The sequence below is a fragment of the Sus scrofa genome, chromosome 4, assembly GCF_054392235.1.
Source record: "Sus scrofa isolate SSC_HxYL_T2T_F1_AM1 chromosome 4, Sscrofa_HxYL_maternal_Yorkshire_Landrace_v2.0, whole genome shotgun sequence".
Taxonomy (NCBI): domain Eukaryota; kingdom Metazoa; phylum Chordata; class Mammalia; order Artiodactyla; family Suidae; genus Sus; species Sus scrofa.
The window spans coordinates 92,072,418-92,100,054 of NC_139386.1; the positions used below are offsets into that span (position 1 = coordinate 92,072,418).

A 27,637-nucleotide genomic window follows, 5' to 3' on the forward strand; every position below is an offset into this window, starting at 1 on the left:
TCATCCCACGAAGTGGAGTCTGGGCTCCTGGTGGCAGAGCAAATAAACAGATACTTGATTGGGTGACTCAATTTTAATGTGACACCATTCTTAAGAATAACTGACATTTTATCAATCTTTTCCTCAGGCACAGCCCGAGAGGTGATTCTGAAATGAAGGAAGAGACTATCAGAGTTCATAATTTACCACAAATGCGTATCATCCCCCTCAGTAGAAACCGACATGCTCCAGAATCCACAGATGGTATGAAAGGTTTCAGAGAGCCTCATCATCAGCTCTGGTTATCAGTTTTTTTAATGGTAACCCTGACATGCTTTTCCAGTTCCAGTAAGTTTTGGTAACATTTTTCAGCAGTGTCTTCATCTAGGTCCATCTGGAAAAGAAGCAAAGATAGTGATAACCAGAAAGAAAAAGTGAAATAGTATTTGAATAAGAGGAAGCCACTGAACATATGTAAGAGAACCAAAAAAGGGAGGCTAATTGGAAAGGGCTGTGGCTGAAGCCACACAAGGTGTTAGGAATCCTGATGACACATTAACTCAGTCCAAACTCCACCCCTCACCAAGCCTACTGAGGTTTCCCTTAAATAGCACAACAAAGACCTGAGCTTTGCTGTCTCCCCTAACTCCTTTGTACCCAATAACCGAAGACATTAAACACCTGTGATAGAAGAAAGGACAAAACGGGAAAATCAAGAGGTTTTAAAAAAAATTTCTAGGCGTTTCCATTGTGGCTCAGTGATAACAAACCTGACTAGTATCCATGAGGATGTGGGTTTGATCCCTGGCCTTGCTCAGTGAATTAAGGATCCGGAGTTGCTGTGAGCCGTGGTGTAGGTTGCAGGCTCTGCTCGGATCCCACACTGCTGTGGCTATGGCGTAGGCTGGCAGCTGCAGCTCTGATTAAACCCCTGGCATGGGAACTTCCATGTGCCATGAGTGCAGCCCTAAAAAACAGGAAAAAAAAAATCTAACCGCTGCCTACCTCCTAATTTGATTTCAGCTGGGCTCAATTCCCTTCTCATATCCAGCCTCCACTGATGCTAGAGGTACCTACCATGTGGCTATGTTCTGGCCAATGAGATGTAAGTGGAAGTGTTGTGCAGTACTACCCAGGACTATCTTTCCATCTCCCTTTTTCCATACCACTGCCCTGAGACATAAGAATGAGGGCCACACCTTGGGGACAACAGAGTGGTGGTGGAAGGAACCTGGGTACATGACAATTTGCAGAGCTGCCAGGATAACACAAGGCTTCCTCTCTCCAATATGCTTTACATGCAAGAAATCTAAGCTCTTTTTTTTTTTTTTCTTTGTCCTTTTAGGGCTGCACCTGAAGCATATGAAGGTTCCCAGGCTAGGGGTCCAATCAGAGCTGTAGCCACCAGTGTACGCCACAGCCACAGCAATGCAGGATCCGAGCCTCATCTGTGACCTATACCACAGCTCAGGGCAATGCTGGATCCTTAACCCACTGAGCAGGCCAGGGCCAGCAACCTCGTGGTTCCTAGTCAGATTCGTTTCCGCTGTGCCACGACGGGAACTTCTAAGCTTCTATCTTATTTAATCTACTCTTATTTTACATTCATCTATTTTGTACAAAATCTAATTTTAACTGATACACTATTTGTAAAGGCAAATGTTTAGCTCCCATAAAATAAAGTGTTGTCTCTTTTCAGGCCAATACAGAGCTTAAACTATACAACAAGAGCTTAAACCCCACAAAGCGAAAAGGCTAAAAACTAAGCTTTATAACATTTTGGAAATATCATTTATATTAATTCAATCATGTTAGAGTTTTTTCCATTTCATAACTGGAAGAGGTATTATAGATCTCTTTAGTTCAACCCAGCCTTTTTAACAGAGCAAAAAGCTGACTCTCAAAATTAATCAAAGGTCAAAACACTTTCAGTAACGCATTTCCAGGAAATGCTAATAAAATACTTTGATGTATAAAATTAAACATTTTCTCCTCTTGGGAAACAAATCACTCCCTCAAGATCAATACTTAGCAAATTTAAATAAACTCAGCCTAAAAGTAAGCTTATTATTTTACAAGAGAGTTCCCAAAGTGTGTTCTTTGGGATGTTATTACGTGTTACATAAAATTTGAAGGGGAAAAAAAAAAAAGGTCATACAGTTAAGAACAACTTAAGAAACACCAGGATTAAACATGTCAGGAATATTGCTTAATTGCATCAACTGCTCAAAGCCTTTACTGGGCTAAAGTGCATTGTGCACATCTCTGAAAGAAGGGAATATAATATGAAGCATTTCTCAAACTCATTTGGCTGACAAACTGCTTTTTGTAAATCTTCTCAAGGAACTAGTATCCCACAGAACATATTTTGGAAAACACTGTAGGTTCATCAGTTCATTTTTAGTAAACATATACTATAGGAAGCAGAGGGCATGTTTCCCCTTAGACCTCAAACTACTGACATACAGATAAGATCACTGCCAATTACGACTATAACTTACTTGCTCCAATCTAATTTTGTTATGCCAATGCTTCCTCACAATATACTAGGCAGTAAAAAAAAAAAAAAATGGGAGGCTAAAATACACTTTATTCATAATAATACAACAAAAGCAATTCTTACAGGGTCGAAATAAATTTTCTCATTTCCTAATATATAACTGTTTAATTTCATTTAAGAAGATTACGCAGAGTCTAAAAAATGAAGCACTCATTTTTTTCCTCAAACTCCATCACCTGCCTCTTCTAATAACTGTCACAAGAGGAACTGAATACTCAAAGGAAAGCTAACTTCTCTCAGAGAGAAGCTTAAATTTCATCCAACTTGTGACACATTTCTTGAGTACCTTCCATGTGCAAGGCAACGTGCTACGAAAGGGGGTGTGATCCCCCTCCTCATAGAGCTTATCCTGGGACAAGGGGCCCACCCCTGGATGAATACTACACAAAACGTCAAAGATGCCTAGCATGGAAGCACCTGACCTGAGGTAAAAGGTCACAGAAGGCTGAGAGAAAAGCTGAGATCTTAAGGATAAACGATAGAAATGAATCAGCAGAAACAAGAAGGGTAAGAGCAGCTTAGGAGGAGAGAAGGTGTGCCAAGGCTCAGAGTCAGAAGGGAGCAGACAGAAATGAAAACAGGCCAGTGTGATGCTAGCAAGCAAAGAGGGGAGAGAAGCTGGGCAGCTGGTGGGGCTGCTCAGGAACCCAGGGACCAGTCCATCAGCCCAACAGCAAGCTCAAAGGAAAACAAAGGAAGCATTCACCTTTTTGGACGTTACGTAATTGCTGCCAAAACCAGTGGTGGCACTCAGATATTTCACCAGAGGATTGAGAGACTCAGGCTTTTGGTGGAAAAGCCAGACCTGGAAAGGAAGAGGGTGTCAATGATTCTTCTTTTCTGCTGAAGGTGAGTGAGGCAGGAAGGGGTTTACAATTAGCACTTTACACAGCCCCAAAGAAATTCTAAAAATCCTCCTAAATAGCATCAGCAACCTGCAATGCCTTCACAAACCACTACTATAATTTGAAGGAAGTAGGACAGCCTGCTTACTAATGTTAAAATTTTATTTTAAAAAATATGGCAAATGATACCACAGGATAGAAATTTATTTTAAAAATTAAATTTGAAAATTTTATTTTAAAAAAATGATGGTAAGTGATGCCATAGGACAGACATTTCAGTGGGTTGTTTAAATAGGATATATTGTTTATTTTACCACAATAAAACTTGTAGAACTCAAAAAAGAAAAAGTGGTAAAGGTAAGTGATGGAAATACTCATCAGCTTGATAGTGGTAAAGGTTTCACTGGTGTCTAGGTATGCCAAAACTTAATCATACATTTTATTTTTTTTTTTTTACTTTTTTGTCTTTTTTAATGATACCTCTTAAATATGTAATATGTCTACTATAACTCAACAAAACTTAAAAAAACAAGCAAAAAGTGATATAAAGAAAACACAGCCAAAGAGAATATAATAGATCTGAAACATGGTTAAAAATAAATAAGTCCAGGAGTTCCCGTCGTGGCGCAGTGGTTAACGAATCCGACTAGGAACCATGAGGTTGTGGGTTCGGTCCCCGCCCTTGCTCAGTGGGTTAAGGGTCCGGCGTTGCCATGAGCTGTGGTGTAGGTCTCAGACGCGGCTCGGATCCCTCGTTGCTGTGGGTCTGGCGTAGGCTGGTGGCTACAGCTCCGATTCGACCCCTAGCCTGGGAACCTCCATATGCCGTGGGAGCGGCCCAAGAAATAGCAAAAAGACAAATAAATAAATAAATAAATAAGTCCAAAAGCCCTCATATTTTAGCTGTCTCTTAGTTTCCAAATTAAAATTCATGGCATGTGAACCGGAGCTTATTTGGAGTGGGTACTCAATTCATGCCAGCAAAGTGCAGGTCACTGACGTAATACTGCATTTTATTAATAAATGAATATGCATATATACAACAATCAAAGATGTAAAAAAATCTTCCTCCTCTCCCAATTTTCCAGCCACCCAGTTCTCCTCTCTAGAAGCAAGAACTCTTGCTAGTAGCTTGTATATTCTTTCAAAGAAAATCTATTTTCTTAAAAAATATGTATCTACCATAGATAGAAAACCCTAAAGACACTACATAAAAATTACTTGATATGATCAATGAATCCAGCAAAGTAGCAGGATACAAGATTAACATTCAGAAATTGGTTACATTTCTATACACTAACAATGAAATATTAGAAAAGGAATACAAAAAACAATACCTTTTAAAATCACACCAAAAGAAAAAAAAAAAAAAAACCCTAGGAATAAACCTGACCAAGGAGGTAGAAGACATATGCTGAGAACTAAAAAACATTAATAAAGGAAATTAAAGAGGATTTATGTGTACATGTATAACTGAATCACTTTGCTGTACAGGAAAAAATATCATGACATTGTAAATCGACTAATCTTCAACAAAACTTTAAAAAATGAAAACAAAATAAGATTCAAAGAAATAGAAAGATATCCCATGCTCCTGGATTAGAACAATTAATATTGTTAAAATGGCCATATTACCCAAAGTGATCTGCAGACTTAATGTGATTCCTATCAAATTACCCATGACATTTTTCACAGAACTAGAACAAATAATCCTACACTTTCTATGGAACCATAAAAGACCCAGAATTGCCAAGCAATCCTGAGGGAAAAAAACAAGCATAACTCTCCCAGACTTCAGACAATATTACAAAGCTACAATAATCAAAACAATGTGGTACTTGTACCAAAGCAGACATACAGACCAATAGAACAGAATAGAGAACCCAGAAATAAACCCATATACCTACAGTCAATTAATCTTCGACAAAGGAGGCAACAATATAAAATGTGAAAAAGTCTCTTCAGCAAGTGGTGCTGGGAAAATTGAACAGCTGCATGTAAATCAATGGAACTATAACACATCCCCACACCATGCACAAAAATAAACTCAAAATGGCTTAAAAACTTAAACATAAGACATGACACCATCAAATTCCTAGAAGAGAATATAGGCAAAACATTCTCTGACATTAATCATACAAGTGTCTTCTTAGGGCAGTTTACCAAGGCAAAAGAAATAAAAGCAAAAATAAACAAATGGAGGTAGTTCCCACTGTGGTTCAGTGGTAATAAACCCAACTAGTACCCATGAGAATGCAGGTTTGATCCCTGGCCTCGCTCAGTGGGTTAGTTATTCATTGTGTTTGTGGCTGTAGCCAGCAGCTGCAGCTCCAATTCAACCTCTATCTAGCCTGAGAACTTCCATATTCCAAACATGTGGCCCTAAAAAGCCAAAAAAAAAAAAAAAAAGACCCTAACCCTAATCAAACTTACAAGTTTTTGCACAGCAAAGGAAACCATTAAAAAAAAAAGGCAACCTAAAGAATGAGAGAAAATAGTTGCAAATGATGTAACCAACAAGTGCTTAAACCTCTAAAATACACAAACAACTCATACAACTTAACAACAAAAAGCCCAACTGAAAAAGGTACAGAATACCTAAAAAGACATTTCTCCAAAGAAGACATACGGATGGCCAGTAGGCACAGGAAAAGATGCTCAACATCACTAATTATTAGAGAAATGCAAATCAAAACTACAATGAGGTACCACCTCACACCAGTCCAAATGGCCATCATTAATAAGTCAACAAATAACAAATGCTGGAGAGGACATGGAGAAAAGGGAACCCTCCTATACTGGTGGTGGGAATGTAAATTGCTATAACCACTATAGAAAACAGTATGGAGTTTCCTCAGAAAGCTAAAAATAGAACTACCCTATGATCCAGCAATCCCATTCCTGGGCATATATCTAGGCAAAACTATAATTCAAAAGGATACATGTACCCCTATGTTCATAGCAGCTCTATTCACAATAGCCACTTTAAAGTTTCTAAGAGAGTAGATTTTAATGTTCTTAAACATTCTGACCACAAAAATTACATGAAGTGATGGAGATGTTAACTAATCCTACAGTGGTAATCATTTTTCAATACGAAGTATCAATCATTTCAACACATTGTATGTCACAGTGTTATAGGTCAATTACATCTCAATAAAGCAAGAAAAAATAACAGACAACAAATAAATAAAAGTACTTGCTTCTATTATCAATTTGTGTCCCTACAATAAACACATTTCTGCAATGTTTACCAAAACGAGAGTGCCAAACCAATTCCCTTAATGATTTCCTTAGTTAATTTCAATTCAGCTATAGTTTAAGACTCTGCTAAGTAAGAACACTACAGTGCTGGGCTCTCAAGTTTTCCAGATGCATAGCAAAAATCCTGAAGGAGCTAAGTGGAATGAGGGGAGACTCACAAAGAACTGACTTTAATACAACGGAATTTCAACCAGATGGGGTAAAGCACAGAGGTCAAATAAGTTTAATCTTGTATGATGATTCTGATCCATTAGTAGAGGAAGCCTTGGGGACCTTGAGTTGAATAATATTCAGAGATGTCATTTGTGTAGAACAGAAAAGAGTATTATGATCCGTTAGTAATCTGACACTGATGAGGAAACACATGTAATCTATTTGCCATGTGTGATTTAAGGAAACATACTCATTTTCTAATAAAGTGACAACTTGATTCTCTAATATTAACGGGGGAAAGAACACCTTCATATAAGGCAGTGGAGCTGGACTCTGCTGCCTCGACTCTGGACCCACAAAACATACCTCCTCCACGGGAAATCTCACACTGACTACCCAGCCAGCATCTCATTTTGCCTGCCCCTCCAGTATCCTACTGCCCAGTTCTTCTCGGGCTGCAGGCATATCTTGCTTCCACCTAAGTGCTGTCCTCACAACCATGAAAAATACTAAACTTTCAAAGTTCACTCCTAATGCTCAGCACTCAGCCTTATGGGCTACCTTCATCCAAAACAGGACCTTGATTATTCAGAGCTCGTTCTCCTATCTTCTCTGTTAAGATTGTTTCTAAACCAGTGAACAGTTTACATCTGTGAAGTAAAGGCAAGATACCGAAATTCTAGTAACATACCAGTGCTTCTGTTCCATTGTACGGTGTCAAAGTGAAAGCATTTGCAAAAAAGCGCAACTGAGAAAAAGAAAACAATAGTCATTTTGTGGTGGTTTAGAGTCAAGTCATGAAAGCATTATTCACTTATACGTTAAAAAAGAAACCTGCATTTCTTATCATAGTACTTTTTACGTTTTGAAAAATAAATATCACTTAATCTCTATCGCTCCAAATCAACCACTTTTAACATGAAAGCACATTTCCTTCTCTTCTTTTTTCTATGCCTGCCATAATGTAGGGATATTTCTTCCTGAGCTCTACAAGGGAGGGGTATTTCCTAAAAGCGATTTCTAGTATGTGCCAGAGGAACACAGGTCCTGCAAGATGCTCAAAATATAAAATAAACAAGCAAAAACATGATTCTATGATACAATGTACAATCATAGCCTTCTTGGGAACTTTCATGCATGTGACCACACTAACAGCTCAGAGAAATCCCATTTAATATTGCTTAACACTGCTTTCCCCAAATTATGCAATCATAGAACTCTTGGGATCTATGGTGCATAATCAAAGAAACATTGCCTTAAAGAAAAGTGGACACTCAGACGGTGGTGCAGTGGGAATATCAGATGGTAGGAGCAAAGGTTACATATTAGGTAAATTTAAAGCCCTTGAGTGAAATGGTATTGTGCCATCTTCAGGTTCTATTTCTTAAATCATTTCCCAATCCTTAAACAGACCTTTTTGGTTCCAACTTAAACAGACAAAGTAAACTAAGAAAAGACGTGGGTGCCACTTACCAGCCATATCATTGGCATGATCAGCATCCACATAAAAGGAGATAAAATTCCATATGTCAAGTTGGTCAACATGGTCCCTGGACACACCACACTGGAATATAAACCCTGGGAGCAGAGAGAGGGGTAGCAATCAATTTTAATTCAATACACATTGACCAAATCCACTTACATGCTAGTTAATAAAGGAGATACACAAATAAGCCAGGAATCTACGGCATCAAGGATTTAGGCTTTAAGTTGTCCTTGAAGCTGGTTATACCATTTCAGTTTAAGAATCATGAGAACTCATTATAAGAGGCATACAGGATGCACAAGTCTAAGAAAATGTCTCTATTCTCATGACACTTACAATAAAAAGAACAGCCAAGCTTGAAACCAGTTACCTGACTTTTCCATGTTATTGACTTAATTGAAGCTCAGTCAACCAATCAAAACAAGCAGTTGAGATTTTTAAAATAATAATAAAAAAGACATACACAGTACAATCTTTGCCTGAAAGAAGAGTGTGATCTAGTCAATACAGTAAAACCTCATGTGTGTTTGTTTCCCTACAGGAACGTAAGGCCCATCACTCTAGCTTGAGGTGGGAGCTCCTGGCATCAGAGAGAAACAAAGGGCTATGTGGTTCCACAAAGACCTCCTCCAACTGAAGATCTCTAGGGCCCTTAACCTAGGATTCCTCATTTTAGAGAGATCTGTTCTCTGAAGAGAGGCCCAGTTAACACAGAGCACACAGCAGTTAGAAAGGGACCTGGGTAGTCTTTAGCAATCCTTGGCGCCACTGGGATTTGTTTTACTAGTTTATTTGGTTTAAATTTTTACTACAGTTTACCTTAGTTTGATATGGACCATTTTAATTCACATTTTTATCACCTTTAATCTTATTTTTTCCTTTAAACAAAAGATAGAAAGTGCCAAAAATAATGGGGAGTTCCCATTGTGGCTCAGTGGGTTATGAACCCAAGTATCCATGAGGATGCGGGTTTGATCCCTGGCCTCGCTCAGTGGGTTAAGGATCCGGTGTTACTGTGAGCTGTGGTGTAGGTTGCAGAGGTGGCTCAGAGTGGCTGTGGTGTAGGCTGGCAGCTGCAGCTCTGATTCAACCCCTAGCCTGCAAACTTCCATTGTCCCCAGGTGCAGCCCTAAAAAACAAACAAAAAAAAAGAAAGTGCCAGTGTGACAGAGACAGTTCAGTGGACCGAAAGCACCCTGAGCATCAGAGGCGGGCAGTGGGCAGCTCTCCTTCCTTTTTCCAGTGCTGCGGGGGCCTGGCGGTACCTTGCATGGATAATCCAGCCCCCAAGAGTCCCCTTGATTTACCAACAGCCCTCTGAAAAATGTCAGGAGCCTCAGATACCGAAAACTACCCCCGAGAATGTTTTGCCCCAAAGATAGCTAAGGAAAATTTCTAATTCTGGGAAGCAGCCAGGAAGAGATAGGGCCTATTCAGCTCTAAATGAAAACATCTGTGAAGTAAAATCCAGGGCTTCCAATATGTATGGCTTTCTGACATTAAGCAACAACAACAACCAAACACAAACAAGGAGGCCGTCTTATCCAAGACTACAGTCCCTGCACATGTTTAATCCTAGGGGTTGAGTGTGATGACCCTGAATATTCCCACAAGACTATGGCTGGGAGGGGTCATTCATGGCTGGCTAGAGTCTGTCAGGCAGCCTGTGTGGACCGGAAACATTTCCAGTAATACAAGGCCTCAAAGGGATGGAGTTCTTTCTTAGCTACTTGGCTCTTCTTTTTTTCAAGGAGAAAAAAAAAAAACAAGGGGCTGTGAACCAACCACACAGATGTTAGGAGGCAGCAGCATTAGCTAAGTCTCCCTTTTTTATAAAAGGTAAAATTCCCAAAACTCTCTTGACAATCAAGATGAGGAAAATTCTCAGAGCTTTTTATGAAAAGAGAAGCTAATCCACTCTGGCCTTCCCCTTAAAAGGCAGCTTCCAGAGGGCAAGCAGTTTGACACATTTTTAAACATCTCAAGAAACCTCAGAAGGAGGCTCACAATGGGACCAACACACTGGGTTCAAATAACAACAGTAATAATAACAGCCAACACACACACGCGCACACATTTGCAGATCACATGGCCACAGGCCCATAGACATCTACACCCACACATACCTGCCACATATACAATCACATTCACACACATGCACGCCCACAAAACCCACACATATGCATGTGGATATGCGCACTCATGCACCTATATATGAACATAAGCACACACACCCCCACCTACTCACACCCACAAGTGTGCAGACACTTGCACACACATGCATATTTTGCGCATGAAGCACCACTGGGACTGCTTCACACCAATCCTGTCATTCAATCCTCCCAACAAATCTATGAGGCAAGCACTCTTATTATCCTTGTTTTTCAGATGAGAAAAATGAAGTGCAAGGAGATGAAATACTTTGTCCAAGATTACAAAGCTGGTGATAGAGCCAGGATTCAAATGCAGTTCTAGAGAATATGCTCTTAGCTTCTACTTTTACACCATCCTCTTCACTAAGAGGCTTAATTTCAAGAGCCAGATCTCCGAAGCAAGAATTCCATCAGGTAAAAGTCTCCGTTTCAGAATAAATCAGGTCTAGACCACATAAGGCTTAGATTTTTGTATCTAATGCATGATCAAAGAAGTTCCCTTAAGGACAGAGAGCTTCTTCACTGTCTTTTTTTATTTTTTCTTCCTCCTCATTTCTAGGCCTGGGGCAGTACCCAAAACATGGTAAGTCTTTTATAAATATTAGTGGAATTAAATGTCTCCCCAGTCCCACATTCAAACAGCACAGTCAAAGCAAACAAAGGGAAATACCCATGGGAAAGACTAGAATTTGCAGTTAAGATTTTAGACCTGGGCAAGAGAGACATACAAAGAAGCAGTGAGTTCCAGAACACAGAGGCCACAAGGAGCCAGCATGACTGACAAGGGCTGCTCTCTAAACCCAGGGTCCTCACAGAGACCAGGATCCACTATCCAGGAGTTCCCACCATGGCTCAGTGGAAGCAAATATGACTAGCATCCATGAGGACACAGGTTCAATCCCTGGCCCCCTCTCAGTGGGTTAAAGATCTGGTGTTGCCATGAGCTGTAGTGTACGTCAGGTGCAGCTCAGATCTGGTGTTGCCGTGGCTGCAGCATAGGCCAGCAGATGTAGCTCCAATTTGATCCCTAGCCTGAGAACCTCCATATGCCGCAGGTGCGGCCCTGAAAAAAAAAAAAAAAAAAAAAAAAAGGTTACTATCCAGAAGGCTAGTAGTTAGAAATAACTACTGACTGTCCTGTAACATCTGATACACTAAACACTGGGTGGCAGCATGGCTTAGGAAAAAGTCCAAGCTATAAAGTCATACAGCTTTGGGCTCAACTCCAAGCTCTACCATTTACTAGCTGTGTCGCTTCTGGGTAAAGGACTTAATGGCTCCAAACTTTAGTGTCCTTGTATGAAAATTAAAATACTCAGACCTAACTCGCTGTGATGGGAAAGGTATTAAATGAGGTACTCAGATGAAAAAGTACAGCACCTAAAATATAGCAAGTGCTTTCTAGTAGCTATTGATATTATTAATAGTGTCATTCTGTTGTATAAATTATAGTTCCTGAAGAGCTACAGAATAGTGAATGAAGCCCCCTGCAAAACACCTAAAAGGTCAAGAGACAATTATCTCTTCCCTAAAACTTTCCTAGACACAACTATCAATCTTAGTCATGTCCTGTCTTGTCCTCATAGCAATCCTGCTCCAGAAACAGTACTTCATATTCTAAACTACAATAGTTAACAGAATGCCAGCCATGTTACTAGGGAATCCACTGCAGTTCAGATATCACTGCCCTGCCATTTCCATATCACTGAGACAGGCCTCACCCGCTGGTTAAATTTCCGGTTCAAAGCCACACTCAGAAGGTCTATAGCATATTTGGAAGAGCTGTAGGGCTCCTGGCCTTTGCTGTGCTGGATGTCCTCAAGGCTGAAATTAGATTTCCTTGCATTGCGGGATGATGTCCAAATGAGCTGAGATGGACTGTCACTGTGGCACAGAAGAGATTCCAGTTCCCGAATCTGAATGAGGGAAGAAAAAAAAGGACCAAAAAGTGTACTAAAATATATTTGGGGAGGGGGACAGGATAACATTTTTTTTAAGCATTTCTTTCCTTCTTTTTTTTTTTTTTGGCTGTGCCAAACTTTGGCATGCAGAAGTTTCCAGGCCAGTGACTGAACCCAAGCTATAGCAGTAACAACACCAAATCCTTAACTCCTAAGCCACCCAGGAGCTCCCGGGATAACAATTTTGAAACCACTATAAATGTAAACTAGAACTGAACAGGTGGGTCACTGTTGGAATGGGGCATTACAGGAAAGCAAGGGAAGGAGACTAGACTGATCCCTGTGGTAAGGGACTTGAGTTAGAGGTATCAGCTTGAACCCATGTTTTGCTTAATAGAAATACAGATGGTTAAATATAAAATATTTATAGATTATTTATAGATAAATGGGTTAGTATGCACATAGATATGTCCTTGCTCTGTTAGCTGAGAAGATATAAAAGCAAATGTAATCTGAACATCAATAAGCACTCAGATCTTGTTTTCTTATGCCATTCTCCAATAGAAGGAATCAGATTTCCTTAGCGAAATGGCTGATTCTAGGACTAGGACAAGAAATATACAAGATAAGCCTGAAACATCCTGTGGTGACAGAAAGGACATGCTCACAACAAAAACAGAAAGCCATAATGATGATGGTATGTCAAAGATACAGAAGTTCCAACCAAAAGAGCTCCCAATGGCCCAAACCTGAGCAGGAAAATAAAGAAGTACCTATAATTCAAAGTAGAAAATACACATCCATGAGTCCACATGGATATAACAAATGATTCTTTTCAGCTTTTACTGAGGTATAATTAACTGATAAAAGAAGTAAATAGAGGAAAATAGACAAATCTCCCTTGCACAAAAATTCCAAATAATTTATATACCTACTCCACCCTTAAGGAGGTCAAGTACAGCCACTTACATGTGTGCCACACATAAGTAACTCTCTTCCAAAAAGTACAGAATGTAAAGGGAGAAAGAAAGCAAGTAACTTTACAATGGAAAAACTTGATAAGTACTACATCAAGTCAGGATCAAGGTAACATCAATACTAAGTCATATTAACAGTATGTGCTCTTGATAGGAGGGTGATAAGAATGGCACTTTATCTCCACAAAACATTTTTCTTAAGCCTATCTCCACTAAACACTTTTCTCAAGCCTAACCATGAGAAAACAGACAGATCCCAACTGAGCAGCTGTCTATACAATACTTGAGCAATAATCCCAAGGCTGTCAAGATCATCAAAAGCAAGGAAAGTGTGAGAAACTATCACAATCAAGAAGAGCCTAAAGAGATGTGACTACTAAACACAATGTGGTATCCTAGATGGGATGCTAGAACTAAAAAAGGACATTACACAAAACAGACGAAATCTGAGTCAAGTATGGACTTTCGTTAACAGTAACGTATCAATATTGGTCTACCAATTGTGACAAATGTACCACACCAATGTAAGATGTTAATAATAGAGGAAACTGGCATAATGTATGCAGAAACTCTCTTTGCAATAATTCCATAAATCTAAAACTATCTTAAAACTAAGGAAAACTTTCAGATGGGCAATGAACATTTACGTCAAATGCAGTCAAGAGAACTCATAAACACAAGATTAAATCATGCTCAACCAGCCACCTGGTTCCATGGCTGTACTACTGCACAGGGCCTTGAGTATTACAGAGATTGTCTCTGGTCTTTTAACAGCTCTAAAAGCTTGGTCACTTTATACATAACCAAACAGGAGAAAGATCCATTACATAATACATTTACACCTGTGCCTAGAATCCAAGTTGTGTTCCCTAAAAAGTGGTAAGATTCTGAAAACTAATCTGGGGAGAGCAGAAGGTATCATAAACCTTCCTATTATTTTACTTGATAATTTGATCCCCAAACCCCTGCTGATATGCCTGCCTATATAAGGATACACAAGAATAAGTCACATCACCAGGACGCCTGTTATAATTGTGCCCATGACCACAACTCTCCTCTGCTTTTCCCCCAAGCCAGATTACCCAAATACTAGATTTTCTTAACAACTTGATTTTATAAATACTAGATTCATCAAAAAATTAACAGACTATTAATACCAACAATTAACTTATCCTCTATCATTGCCAATTAATTTAATAATTCAAAGAGGGTAAAGAAAAAGGAGAGGATTATAAAAAGATAAAGGAAATGTTAGATAATGGATCTCTGTAGAGTTATAAAACATGATCAGCTCTCAAGCCCATCCTGACTACATTTTAAAAAAATTAACTTTTGTCACAAAGGTAATATCTCATTTTTTTAAAGCCCTAAAAGATATAGAATGAAACATGAATCCCCCACTCATTCCTGATATCCCTGGCACCTGGTTCATCAAAGGCAACCACTGTTCCAAACTTCATTGGTATCATTCTAGAAATAGTATATACATGTATACACAGTGTGTAAAGATACATATTTTTTTCTGTTTGTTTATACAAATGAGATCACACCATACAAATTACAACCTGCTGTTTTGTCTCAATAATAAAATACTGGAGGCTGCCCCATGTAATTGCAAAATAGTTATCTTATTTCTTCTAGTGGTTTTATAATATTCCAAAGTTGGCATCTATCTTCAATTACTGTATATACAAGCTAGTCCACAGGAGGTCCAATTTTGAGGGAAATTAGGCTTAATATGAAAAAAAGCAATTGTGAATATAAAAGTTCTGTGCAGCCAAACCCAGCATCAGGAGTTCTTCCCACACCAAGGAGTTACAAATAAACAACTGGCAACAGACCCAGGCATTACTCAAGTCTAGATGGTAAAGCTGTCCTGCAAGATTAATCCTGAGGCAAAAGCACAGAACAGCATAGATACATCCCTTGCTTAACTTTATATGTGTCTGGGATTGTAACACACAAGTCCGGATGCCTAAGAAATCACAAATCAAAACAGTAAAAGATTAACTGTGTGGTACTGTTTACTAATGGCTCACCTATTATTCCCCCATCCTATCTGATACCAAGCCCAGTTTCAAAGACCATTTAGAACAACACTGGTGCAGTTCCGTACATTGTTTCTGATGGCATTTGAGTGTTCATTTCTTACTTTCTCTCTGCTCTCTAAAGCTGATGTCAAAAGAAAAAAAAAAAAAAATACATCAATAGACTGCTTTAGGGAAGCAATGGTTTCAACAGGTAGAGTGATCACCCTACTTAAACTCAAGATTGAACATTAGCCATAAACTAATGAGCTTAACAAGTGTTTAGGATCATAGCACTAAGTGTTGGCTTATTAAGCCCAAAGCCTTTTTACCAGGATAAAGTGGCCAAAGATATTGGTTTCAAACACCTCCTGGAGCCCATCAGCAGTGATCTTGTCATTCTGGGTCAACAGTCCTTCAGCTGTGGAGAACACATGAATCGCTTTTCTGAAACAGCAGAAGACAATTGCATCACTTTTTAAAGCTTCTTTAAGGGAAGATACTAAAGAGACACCCTTTCCTGCCCTCTCCCTCCCCAACACTATATTTTCCTTAATTCTAGAATAACAGGAACAAAAATTCCTATTTCTCAGCATGGTTTAATGCGAGTACTAAATCAAATGCAAAAATGCTTTCTTACCCCCAATTCACAGAAGTCCTTCCATACTAAGCTCATACTACCTAAAGGAAACTGAGTCTCTCAAAAACCTTGTGCAAAAACTGTCTCCACCTCTTTCCTAATCAGGTTACAGGTAAACTTCTCTGGGGCATTAACAGCTATGCCAAAAAGAAAAAGTCATCCCCTGCACAAACTGGTGTTTAACTGATGAACAAAATATTTATTTTTGTTTAAACAAAAAATTATTTTTATAATAATTTTTATTACTGTTTTATCACTGGGAATTCTTGAAGCATTGAATATACTAATACAGTGGTTTGCTCTGAGATCAATGTAGTAGGTCAAGACCAGTGTGGGATTTTGTGTGTAGGAGTGTGTGTTGAATGGCAAAGTAAAACAAAAGAGCAGTGCAATAAGTAGCATGGGATAAGTGTGAGAATATCTATTTAGGAATAAATATGCTGGGCCACAAAATAAAATCTATTTCTTACTGTAGGATGTGGGTAAACATTTTTAGAAGCCGCTGTACTAACATGTATTGAGAATCTTCCAGAAAGGTCTTTAGTTCTATACATTTCCCCAGCCTATGGTCAGACCACCTGCCATACAGCTGGGAAATGCTTTTAAAGTCACCTTCCTGGGTCTCACTGACGTCTCTGCCTAGTTCTGAAATGATTTCTCTAATAGCCACATTCAGGCAGACCTTTTAAACAGTCAAGCATTTGGAATGTTCTGGGGACCTAGAACACCATAAGAATCATGACTTGCAACATTCTGCACAAAGATGAAAACTTTTCTTTTGTGACAGGGCTGCACATGTCCTTTTTGCCCTCATTCTTCTCAATGCCTTCTCATCCCCTCAACTGAACCTACTGAGGGCAAAACTGGGCAGAAAAAGAAACACCTTCCTCCCAGTTCATCTAGAAGATGGAAATTACCTTGAAAACAGGCTACAGAAAAGTGCTTTTATATTTAGCTGTGGATTAGGCATGATCCCAGCATTCAGATATACATAGTCTAATCTCTGAAACCTGTGAACAAAACCAAGAAAAGAGTGTTATCTCTAGAGCAACTAGAATAAAGGAGGCCAAGGAAGGACAGAAAGTATTTTCTAAACCTAAAAGCATAGAAAGCTAAAGCCTCAGTGTCACTTTCTCAACAGTTTTTCTTTAGCAATGGTAAATATTTGAGTATTCCTTTTTTTATTGTGGCTTCAAACAGAATTTGGAGAGCTGCCATGGACTTTGAAGTCAAACCTTCTCTAATCAATGCTCCTTCCAGTTTAGTTCTCCTAATAAAGCAATGTGGCAACTTTCTATTAAACCCACCCTCCCGGTCTTAGAAAGTTTTTTGCTTTTTCTTTTAATTCACTTCTTCCCTCACTATTTACCCAATCTGATCCATCCAAGCTGAAACCTGAACGCCAAGGTATCTACTTAAGCATTAGATTCATGTGGAAACTTTTCCTTGCTCATGGCCAGGTGCTCTGAGTCATTAAATGATGAAGGCTTACAAGAATACAATGAGATTACTGAAGCTGAATGGGGATAAGGCACTTGCAATAGCCTTCCTCTAGAATGACCTATTACGGAGAGATTGTGAGATGCTGACTGGAGAAAGCTTTTTCACCAACATAAGCCTTAATCTAATTGTATTCTTTTTAAATTGGTTTCAAGACAAGTAAAACCTGCTCTCATAATACTTATAGACAACATGAACATTCAAAACATCTCCTAAAATTCTATGCAGCACATTATCTCTGTGTCCTCTGTATAGCCCAGGACAATACAGGCCATAGCTACTAAAGTTGGCATCTTAGAATCATATCTGCTCACCAATACAGATCACATATGTTTCTTGATCATCCTGTAAGTGATCAACAGCCACATGACCCTAATTATAAATGCTTACATTGATACCATCAGGTTATCCATGTAAGTGCCACAAAATCAGCGCAGGTCCATCTACTGCTGGTTATACCATTACCAAATCTGCAAACTTTCATCTAAGTATATTAACAAAGTTTGCTGGGAATAGAGAAGAAATATTTAACCAAGAGTGGAAATTGCAAATTTCCAAATTGAGGTCTGCTTGCAGTAAAGTGGCATACTTACTACTCCTGCAGCAAACATTAATGATTGACACAATTACTCTATTCTGGATAAAAGAGAACCACTATTATTAGTTTCCATCTGCACATAGCTAATAGAGTATCATAGGTGGAAAGACCAGGTGTTAGGAATGATGCTGCTTTAGCCAACTGGAAGGGATCCTTCTCAAGCTCTCTCCAGCTCTAACTCCAGGTCAATAATCAAAGATATCTATATGGGCCATTAAGTGTAGGAGATCCTTCATACAAGCAAGAGGTCTATCTGGACACTGTCCCATATTCCCAACTTTGTGACTGTCACCATCACCATCATTTCCTAAATTTGGATAATATCACTCATCTCACAGAAAGCTGTTTTGGGGATTTAAATAAACACATCATACCTGTACTTAAATGCTACACACAGCTGGCACAACTCACTTATTGTCTTAATGTTCCCTCTCATCCCACAGCCTTGCTGTCTTAAATTTTGGCGAAATTACTAAATAGCTTACCAAATACTAAATTACTAAAACTATGACCACTAAATATCTTGAACCTTTGAAGGCAATTGAGAACAGTCAATACTATGAATGTTACAACTTAAAATCTCAAAAGTCAAGTGTATTGAAATAGGCTACTACTAACAGAGGATGAAGGTTCTTTTCTGTAAATAAGCAAATGTAGCTTAATTGATACAAAACAGATGAGAGAGGCAACTGGTTGAGGTTTTGGGAGAGAAAGACTGCAAACATGACTTGAAATTCATGACTTCTGACTTGAGGGTTTTTAACTTAGTAGGGGTAGTAACTATACAGTTTCACAGACTTGGAGACACATTATGGAAAAGTAAATGTGGAACCTAGAATATCTCAGTTTTTAGGAAGGTAATGTGGCAGAAAATTCTAGGAGCTCAGCAGCAGAGGAGGGAGAAACCATATTTACAAAGGGCTAAAGCTGCTAAGAGAACTGGGGTGAAGAAAACTGGTTTCATTTTGTAACTTGTACATCTTAAAAGCGTAATGTAAATGGCTATCAATAGTCAAATAAAATGCAAACTATTATTCTCAGCCAACGCTTTTACCAAGAAAGCCTTCCTTATTTACAGTGAACTTCATTTCATTGTCTAAAAAAATAAAGCAGCTCTTGCTCCCTCGGGGCCTCAATTAGAAAAATTTACTTAATAATTCATTAATTCAATTAAATTATTAATTATTTCAGATATTGCTAGGGCTCAGCATGGACTAACACAGGGGTTTTATTTTTTTGATCATTCAATTCCTCTTAGAATTAAAAAAAGAAAGCATGCCATCCCTCTCTCCAAAAAAATGCATTATGCACCTCTATGCAATTTATTGTACACTTTCTGGGAAGTTATACATCTAAAGCCTCTATTCTCTCATACACTAAATATTTATCAAATGCTTATTATATGCCAATTACCGTCTGGGAATGGACAAATTTTTATTAGTCTGGGGAAGTTTCTTCACTTACTGGTATCTGCCCTACCTTCTTAATGAAGTTCTCATGTGAGAGAAAGGTGCAAAAAGTGCATTCAAACATCAAAGGAATTACACCAACATATGCCTTCACAATTGACCACAGGTCAAAGTGTACTCACAAATTAATCTTAATGGACTGGTCAAAATTATGATTGAGAATGAAAATGTGGTACCGAGATATAACGGGTCACTCTATACAGATTTTCTCAGTGTAACTTCTTACAACTCACCTATTTCTTTTTAGATTTTCCTGTCCTTATTCCATGAGCAGTTGTGTTGCCCAATCATGTGAGAGAAAATTTGACAGCAAGAGGCATACCTTTCCTTGAGCTCTTTGGAGGCCCGGAACACCGATGACAAGCTGCTGACATCCACTTGCACAGTGGTGACCTCGGCGTCAGGGTGGGAGGCAAGCAGAGAAGCACGGACAGCCTCCGCTTTACTCAAATTCCTGCAGGCCAAGCACAGGTGAAGTCCATCGTCTTCCTTCAGCAACCGCCTGCAGAGGGCTAGGCCAACGCCACTGAGAGGACAATTCAATTACAGAATATGCATTAATTGAGATGGTGCCAAATAGAGGCATTTCTCTCTGGCTCAAAAGGCAGATTTTGTCAACCTGGGCTCCCATCAGGAGCCCAGGGTAGACAGAAAGGACTCAAAAATAATGTAAAGAAGGGAGGAACCCCCCCCCCACCTCTAATACTCACTTGCTCAGGACAATGTCCAGTATGTGTTTTTCTCATTCCACAAAAGCTCGACAATGCAAATAGCTGGACTGCAAATGAGAGCTATCCTTTTAGCATTTCTTTTAAGACAGAGTTTATTTCACCAGTGGTTTTCATTTTACAATGATTATGACACTCATAAAAGTGATTCAGTACATTACCAGCAAATAGTGAAAAGAGCATCTTATTATAAGTTTCCTGTGTGCATGTTTTACTTTGCTGTCTAGGTTCCTCAAGGACAAGGGCCCTACTATCTGTTGGTAGCATTGCCACTATCAGGAGCACTAGGAATTCCTGATAAGGAATGGATGAATCTTTCAGAAAGAGGTATATGTAACATGGCAGGGGGTACAAGTCCCTCTCAATTACTATGACTGAATAACCAACAGGAAGAGAAAGAATTCTACATGATTAAGTAGAACAGAAAAAGAGGAAATAGAAGATAGGTACCGGGAAGGAGAAGCAGGGATGAGCACTTGTGTCAAAAACAAATTACCCACTTCAGAAAGAGCATTGTGAAACCACACAGTAGATGGGGATAGCAGTCAGACCAGGCTGGCTTATGGCAATGGAAACCTGAGTAAATGAGTTTTCTTCCAAAACGTAAGCTGATCCAGGCAAAGGGCCTAGCACCATCAGCAATCAGTTGGCCCTCCAAACAGAGGATCAAATATATTTTTATTCACTCTCATTTAAGAACAGGCCTTTACTATAAGTGTATATTTACACATAATATATACAAATGAAGCAAACACACAAAATCAATTCTGACTTATTTGAGCAACTTCAACATAGGAAGCACCATACCAGGTGTTAAGATCACTCAAGAGAGAAGACACACTAAAATTCTGTACATCACAGACACCTACCAGGTTTGGCTTAGTTAACATGGAAGTGGCTAGATAAGTAAAAATAAACTAATTTTATGTATTTACTTTTTTTTTTTTTTTTTTTATGGCCACACCTGTGGCATATGGAAGTTCCCAGGCTAAGGGTTGAATGGGAGATGCAGCTGCAGGCCTATGCCACAGCCAGGGCAACAGTGGATCTGAGCCACATCTTCTGTCCAAGCCTCAGCAGGATCCTTAACCCACTGACCAGAACTGAACCCACATCCTCATGGACATTGTGTTGGGTTTGTAACCAGCTCAGACATAATTTCGAACTAATTTTAAATACCATTTAACATAGCTTCAGTCTTAATTCCCTCAAAACTCCAAAAGCAACAACAACGAATGTGGTTTGGTTAGTTTCATCCTCCACACACTTTTTCACTGAAATGCAAATGACCAACCTTGGAGTAATCACTCACTGGCAGTAATGGTTACTTGCACTTCTTCCATGCCTTAACAGGAAAAAGTTCCTTTTCTCTGAGTTCCTGGAGAAATATACTACATTTTTAGATCTGCACATGGAATGTGATTTTCTCCCCCCACTGTTCTAATGTTCATGGACCTTGAAATTTATCTAGGGTCGGAAGTCCTGCACAGATAAAACACCTGGAGTGATACAGCCACCTGGTCACAGGCAAAATGCCCAGGCACTGATGGTAAAAAGTGATGGGAAAGTCGGAAGGGGGCGAGGTCTGCGTGGGAAGCGCCGTTTTCCTGGATATGAACAGGATCATCACAGAAACACGCATGTCTTAGTGGCGTTCTATTTTCTTTCTGCTGTCATATTTAATGCAAAGCACCAGATACTGAGCACTTCAAGAGGCCGGAACGCCTGGTATCCCATGCAGTGGAGGACCCAGGAGAGAATGGGACAGGGTCTCAGTCAGAGTCCCCACAGAGGCAAGGTAAGAGAAGGGAGCTCCCGGGACGGTCAGGGGCGAGTCATCGCGGCGCGATACTTCCTGTTCCCTCAGACCCCCGCCCAGCCGACAGGCAACCAAAGACCTTACCTGCTAGCCCCGGTGATCAGTACCACCTTCCGCATCGTCTCACACACCAATGCAGCGCAAGCCAAGCAGGCATCCGGCAAAGCTTCTCGGAAGCCCTTTTGACCCACGCCCCGCCCAGGCCACGCCCCCAGCCCTTCAATCAGGGACTGACGAGGCCCCACCTCCCTTTTGCGTCATCGACTCCGCTGGGCCCTTTCTCAGTCGCAGCCAGCCTTTGGCTCCCGGCTCCTGGGCGGGGATGGAGTGAGATAGGCCGAGGGGTGGAGCCTCGTGTCGCACAAGGCCCGAGCCAATCCGGGCTCTCCCCGCCCCTCTTGGGCGGAGGTGTCCCGCCCATGACCTTACACGCGCCGGAGGCCTTTGGCGTTTGCGTGGTTGGGAATTGCGTCCAGTCGGGGGCATAGGAGCGCTGGTACCAGGAGCGCATAGGGACCATACCCTGTCCCCTAGGATTGGCACTTCACCGCAGGAACTCAGGATATTTGCACCAGAGCTCCTTATTTTATTTTATTATTTTATTCATGCATGAATTACCAATTTCCAAAACTTGGAATATGATGTGGAATCAGAGACTCTCGGATTCCATAGGAGATAGTGGGTCGTATACTGTAGTCTCCTATTTAATGTGCCTCCTACTCTTTGTGCTGAAGGACCCTCTTCGTTTTTCCAAGCCATCCCAGATAGGTACTTTTGGAATATACAATAAAAATAAATCCCTAGAAAATGAAAGAAAAAGGCATACAAAATACAAGCCTCATTTTTTTTTTTTTTTTAATTAGATTCAACAGACTTGAGTACTCTGCCAGAAGTTCTTGTAGCTCATCAGGTTAAGGACCCGCCCTTGTCTCTGGGAGAATGTGAGCTTCCATATGCCACAGATGTCGCTGTAAAAAGAAAAAGCAAAAAGAGTACTCTGCCAAACTGTTAAAAAAGTTTCTAATGTTTAGGTTTCTGGATTTATCGTGGACTGGTAACAGTCCTTAGTGTGGGACTGTCACCAATCCAGGCCCACACTAAGGAACACTACTGCATGTATCAAACTATGGAACATACTTTACTTCATAGCCTCTTTCAAAGTTTTCTTTTTGAATAGTACTGTTCTCTGAAAGATGTAAGACAGGACATTTATATTGGCTTTTGAATATCCTAGAGCTTTTGATTAATTTGATATTAGTTTAGAATTAGATAACTCATACCAATAAAATTAGATTGAAAGAATAAATGTGATTATTAAAGATTTGATTTCTAAATCATTAATACTTTATTATTTGGGTGGAACTCAGCTCCTATCCTTATGCCATTTTCAACTGTTGTGAAGAGACCACAATTTAACAATATTTTCTGAAAGTCCTAAAATAAACTTCATACAGGGCTGCAGTCTTGCAATCCTTTCAACTGCCCAGTCACTAGATAGAGGAAAGAACCATAAGTCAGCAACAGAGGCATCAATGATTTATTATATGGGGAATCTTACATGTCAGAGGCAAAGATCCTGGAGTGACATCCCACTGGGTATGGCCAACAGCAGGCAGGACACTGGCAGCAATTTTTGCTTCACAGGAGAGAAGGAGAATATCAGTAATTGCAGACATGATGTCAGAAGGGCTCCTTGGTTACCAGGGACAACCTGGACATTCTTCCCATAGTTCCTTGGGTTAGTAACCGCTGCAAGGGCTGCTGTTTCTTATTGATAGACCAAACATACTGTAGTCATTCTGGTCTGAGGGCTAGAACAATAGTTATCTGGGTGTTGGGCTGATCTCGCAGGTAGTTACTCATTAAACTTTCAACTTAGGAGAGGGAGGCAGTCATGCACCTAAGGTAAGGGTGAGGCAGAGCCAGGTGGAGCAAGGCTATACAGAGAACAAGAGAGCAGCCATCTTGCAGGCCTGATAGTGCACTCCAATTTTTAGAATCCAGATCCAAAGTCTTCTTTTAGAGTGTCCTAGAGATCAGAGATGACATGTAAAATGAATAAGAGAGGGGACACAATGTTGTGTGGCTATCCTATGAAAAACTCATTCCTACAACAAGGAGGGTCCAGACTCTGGAGATTCAGCATCCTCACAATTTTAGGATGACAACCAGTGTAGGACTGACTGTGAGTTAAGTGAAGGCCTGAAGACTCCATAACAAGACCAACGGATTCCTTCCATCATTATGTCCGTCCAAACCAAGTGAGGAAACCTCAGTTTCCTCTTCCTTCTTTCAGCTGAAATTGCTGCTTTCAAGGTTCTGCAACTTTTGAAAGATGGGATGAACTGCTAGAGGTGCCAGAGAGACCAGGAGAATAGAACACTGTTGAAGACATATATTTAATTTTGTATTTTAAAAATATTTTATCACATATAGGACACTGCTCAATAAGTCATTTTTATTGATAGGTAAGTAGGTATGGCTTTTATCATCCCAAGCTTGTCATCTCGAGCTTGTATTGCTCATGGGCTCTTTTCCTCAAAACTCAAAGAAAACATGGTACACAGTGATCCCATTTATCCTTGACAAACCTTGGGCCCATGATCAGAACAGCAAATACAGCAATTCTACCTGTGTCCATTAACTTCATATAGTGAATTTGCCTCTACTCTAAACCCTGGAAACAATCTCTGGTTTCTTTTATCATGCGTGAAATAGTTCTTATGCAGAAAAAGATGAGTGAAGGGATCTTTCGTCTCCATAATAAAGCTCTCTTCTGGGTCCTCATAAACCCCTCCAGAACTAACTTGCCTCTGGTTTGCAAACAGGGGCAAAAAAACAGCTACCAAGAAGGCCATGTGGGTTGTATAAGTTGGTTGTATATTCTAGAGATTATGCCCTTGTCAGTTGCATCATTTGAAACTACTTTCTCCCAGTCTGTAAGCTGTCTTTTTTGGTTCCTTTTGGGTTTCCTTTGCTGTGCAAAAGCTTTTCAGTTTGACGAGGTCCCATGGGCTTATTTTTGTTCTTATTTCTATTGCTTTGGGAGACTGACCTGAGAACATATTCATGATGTTGATGTCAGAAAGTGTTTTGCCTATGTTCTCTTCTAGGAGTTTGATGGTGTCCTGTCATATTTAAGTCTTTCAGCCACCTTGAGTTTATTTGTGTGCATGGTGTGAGGGTGTGTTCTAGTTTCATTGCTTTGCATGCTGCTGTCCAGGTTTCCCAGCAATGCTTGCTGAACAGACTTTCTTTTTCCCATTTTATGTTCTTGCCTCCCTTGTCAAAGATTAATTGACCATAGGTGTCAGGGTTTATTTCCGGGTTCTCTATTCTGTTCCATTGGTCTGTCTGTTTTGGTACCAGTACCACACCGTTTTGATGACTGTGGCTTTGTAGTATTTCTTGAAGTCTGGGAGAGTTATGCCTCCTGCTTGGTTTTTGTTTCTCAGGATTGCTTAGGCAATTCTGGGTCTTTTGTGGTTCCATATACATTTTTGGATTGTTTGTTCTAGTTCTGTGAAAAAAGTCATGGGTCATTTGATGGGGATTGCACTGAATCTGTAGATTGCTTTGGGTAGTATGGCCATTTTTACAATATTGATTTTTCCAATCCAGGAACATGGAATATCTTTCCATTTCTTTACATCTTCTTTGATTTCTTTGATTAAAGTTTTATCGTTCTCGGCATATAGGTCCTTAACCTCCTTGGACAGGTGTATTCCGAGGTATTTGGTTTTGTGAGGTGCAATTTTAAAAGGTATCGTATTTTTGTATTCCTTTTCTAATATTTCATTGCTGGTATACAGAAATGCGACTGACTTCTGAATGTTAATCTTATATCCTGCTACTATGCTGAATTTATTAATCAGTTCAAGTAGCTTTTGGGTTGAGTCCTTAGGGTTTTCTATGTATAGTATCATGTCATCTGTGTACAGTGACAGTTTGATCTCTTCTCTTCCTATATGGATGCCTTTGATTTCTTTTGTTTGTCTAATTGCTGTGGCTAGGACTTCTAAAACTATGTTGAAGAGCAGTGGTGAGAGTGGGCATCACTGTCTTGTTCCAGATTTGAGTGAGAAGGCTTTCAGTTTTTCCCCATTGAGTATTATATTTGCTGTGGGTTTATCATAAATGGCTTTGATTATATTCAGGAATGTTCCCTCTATACCCACTTTGGCGAGGGTCTTGATCATGAATGGATGTTGGACTTTGTCAAATGCAACAGCAAAAAAGCCAATCAATCAATGGAAAAATGGGCAAAAGACCTGAATAGACTGTTCTCCAAGGAAGATATGCAGATGGCCAGCAAACACATGAGAAAATGCTCAACATCGCTGATTATAAGAGAAATGCAAATCAAAACTACCATGAGATACCACCTCACACCAGTCAGAATGGCCATCATCAATAAGTCCACAAATAACAAATGTTGGAGGGGTTGTGGAGAAAAGGGAACCCTCTTGCACTGTTGGTGGGAATGTAAACTGGTACAGCCACTATGGAGAACAGTTTGGAGATACCTTAGAAATCTATACATAGAACTTCCATATGACCCTGCAATCCCACTCTTGGGCATATATCTGGACAAAACTCTACTTAAAAGAGACACATGCACCTGTATGTTCACTGCAGCACTATTCACAATAGCCAGGACATGGAAACAACCCAAATATCCATCGACAGATGATTGGATTCGGAAGAAGTGGTATATATACACAATGGAATACTACTCAGCCATAAAAAAGGATGACATAATGCCATTTGTAGCAACATGGATGGAACTAGAGAATCTCATACTGAGTGAAATGAGCCAGAAAGACAAAGACAAATACCATATGATATCACTTATAACTGGAATTTAATATCCAGCACAAATGAACATCTCCACAGGAAAGAAAATCATGGACTTGGAAAATAGACTTGTGGCTGCCTGATGGGAGAGGGAGGGAGTGGGAGGGATCGGGAGCTTGGGGTTATCAGACACAACTTGGAATAGATTTACAAGAAGATCCTGCTGAGTAGCATTAAGAACTATGTCTAGATACTCCTATTGCAACAGAACAAAGGGTGGGGAAAAAAAATTAATGTATACATGTAAGGTTAACTTGATCCCCTTGCTGTACTGTGGGAAAATAAAATAAAATAAAAGGCCATGTGGCTTTGCTTGTAGATATGTTTTACCTGTCTTTTTTTTGTATCACTACTATACAACCAGGCTGGCCCAAAACTATTCTGAGTGAGATGTTACCCATTTCATTAGATAGTAAAAGCTCATGTGTTGCTTATACTTAAGAATTTATTGTTCTGAAGGACTCAAGGACCAGAAGATATTAGATAAGTGTCTTTCTTTCTTTCTTTTCTTTTCTCTCTTTCTTTTTCTTTCTTTTTCTTTCATTTCCCATCCCTTCCTCCCTCCCTTCCTTGCTTTGTCTTCCTCCTCTCTCTCTCTCTCTCTCTCTCCTTTTCTTTCTTTCTTTTATGGCTACACCTGTAGCATATGAAAGTTCCTGGGCTAGGGCTGAATCCAAGCTG

General features: G+C 39.8%; 1 protein-coding gene and 1 long non-coding RNA gene across 11 annotated transcripts; one reads left to right on the forward strand and one right to left on the reverse strand.

Annotated features, from left to right (window-relative positions):
* Positions 1 to 58: 58 nt before the first annotated feature.
* On the reverse strand, positions 59 to 22,295 carry HSD17B7 (hydroxysteroid 17-beta dehydrogenase 7). 10 transcript variants are annotated; one of them, XM_085020429.1, is made up of 11 exons: positions 22,184 to 22,295; positions 21,575 to 21,658; positions 20,263 to 20,330; positions 19,875 to 20,078; positions 16,903 to 16,995; positions 15,678 to 15,792; positions 12,162 to 12,356; positions 8,275 to 8,379; positions 7,493 to 7,549; positions 3,246 to 3,344; positions 59 to 373 (listed from the first exon to the last, which is right to left on the reverse strand). In XM_085020429.1, exons 5-11 carry the CDS (start codon positions 16,953 to 16,955, stop codon positions 272 to 274), a joined length of 726 nt encoding a protein of 241 aa, XP_084876555.1. In that variant the 5' UTR covers positions 16,956 to 16,995; positions 19,875 to 20,078; positions 20,263 to 20,330; positions 21,575 to 21,658; positions 22,184 to 22,295; the 3' UTR covers positions 59 to 271.
* Positions 21,928 to 27,274, forward strand: LOC146403929 (uncharacterized). The gene is made up of 2 exons (XR_014843954.1): positions 21,928 to 22,078; positions 22,963 to 27,274. It is a non-coding gene; the product is annotated as an uncharacterized LOC146403929 (long non-coding RNA).
* Positions 27,275 to 27,637: the final 363 nt, after the last annotated feature.

Coding starts and splice junctions, on each gene's coding strand:
- HSD17B7 (XM_005655375.4), bottom strand. CDS start 22,218: ATGCGGAAGGTGGTACTGATCACCGGGGCTAGCAG. Junction 15,793..16,902: donor TTCTGTAGCCTGTTTTCAAG/GTAATTTCCATC, acceptor CTGCTGTTTCAG/AAAAGCGATTCATGTGTTCT. Junction 7,550..8,274: donor TCATGCCAATGATATGGCTG/GTAAGTGGCACC, acceptor TCTTTTTCTCAG/TTGCGCTTTTTTGCAAATGC.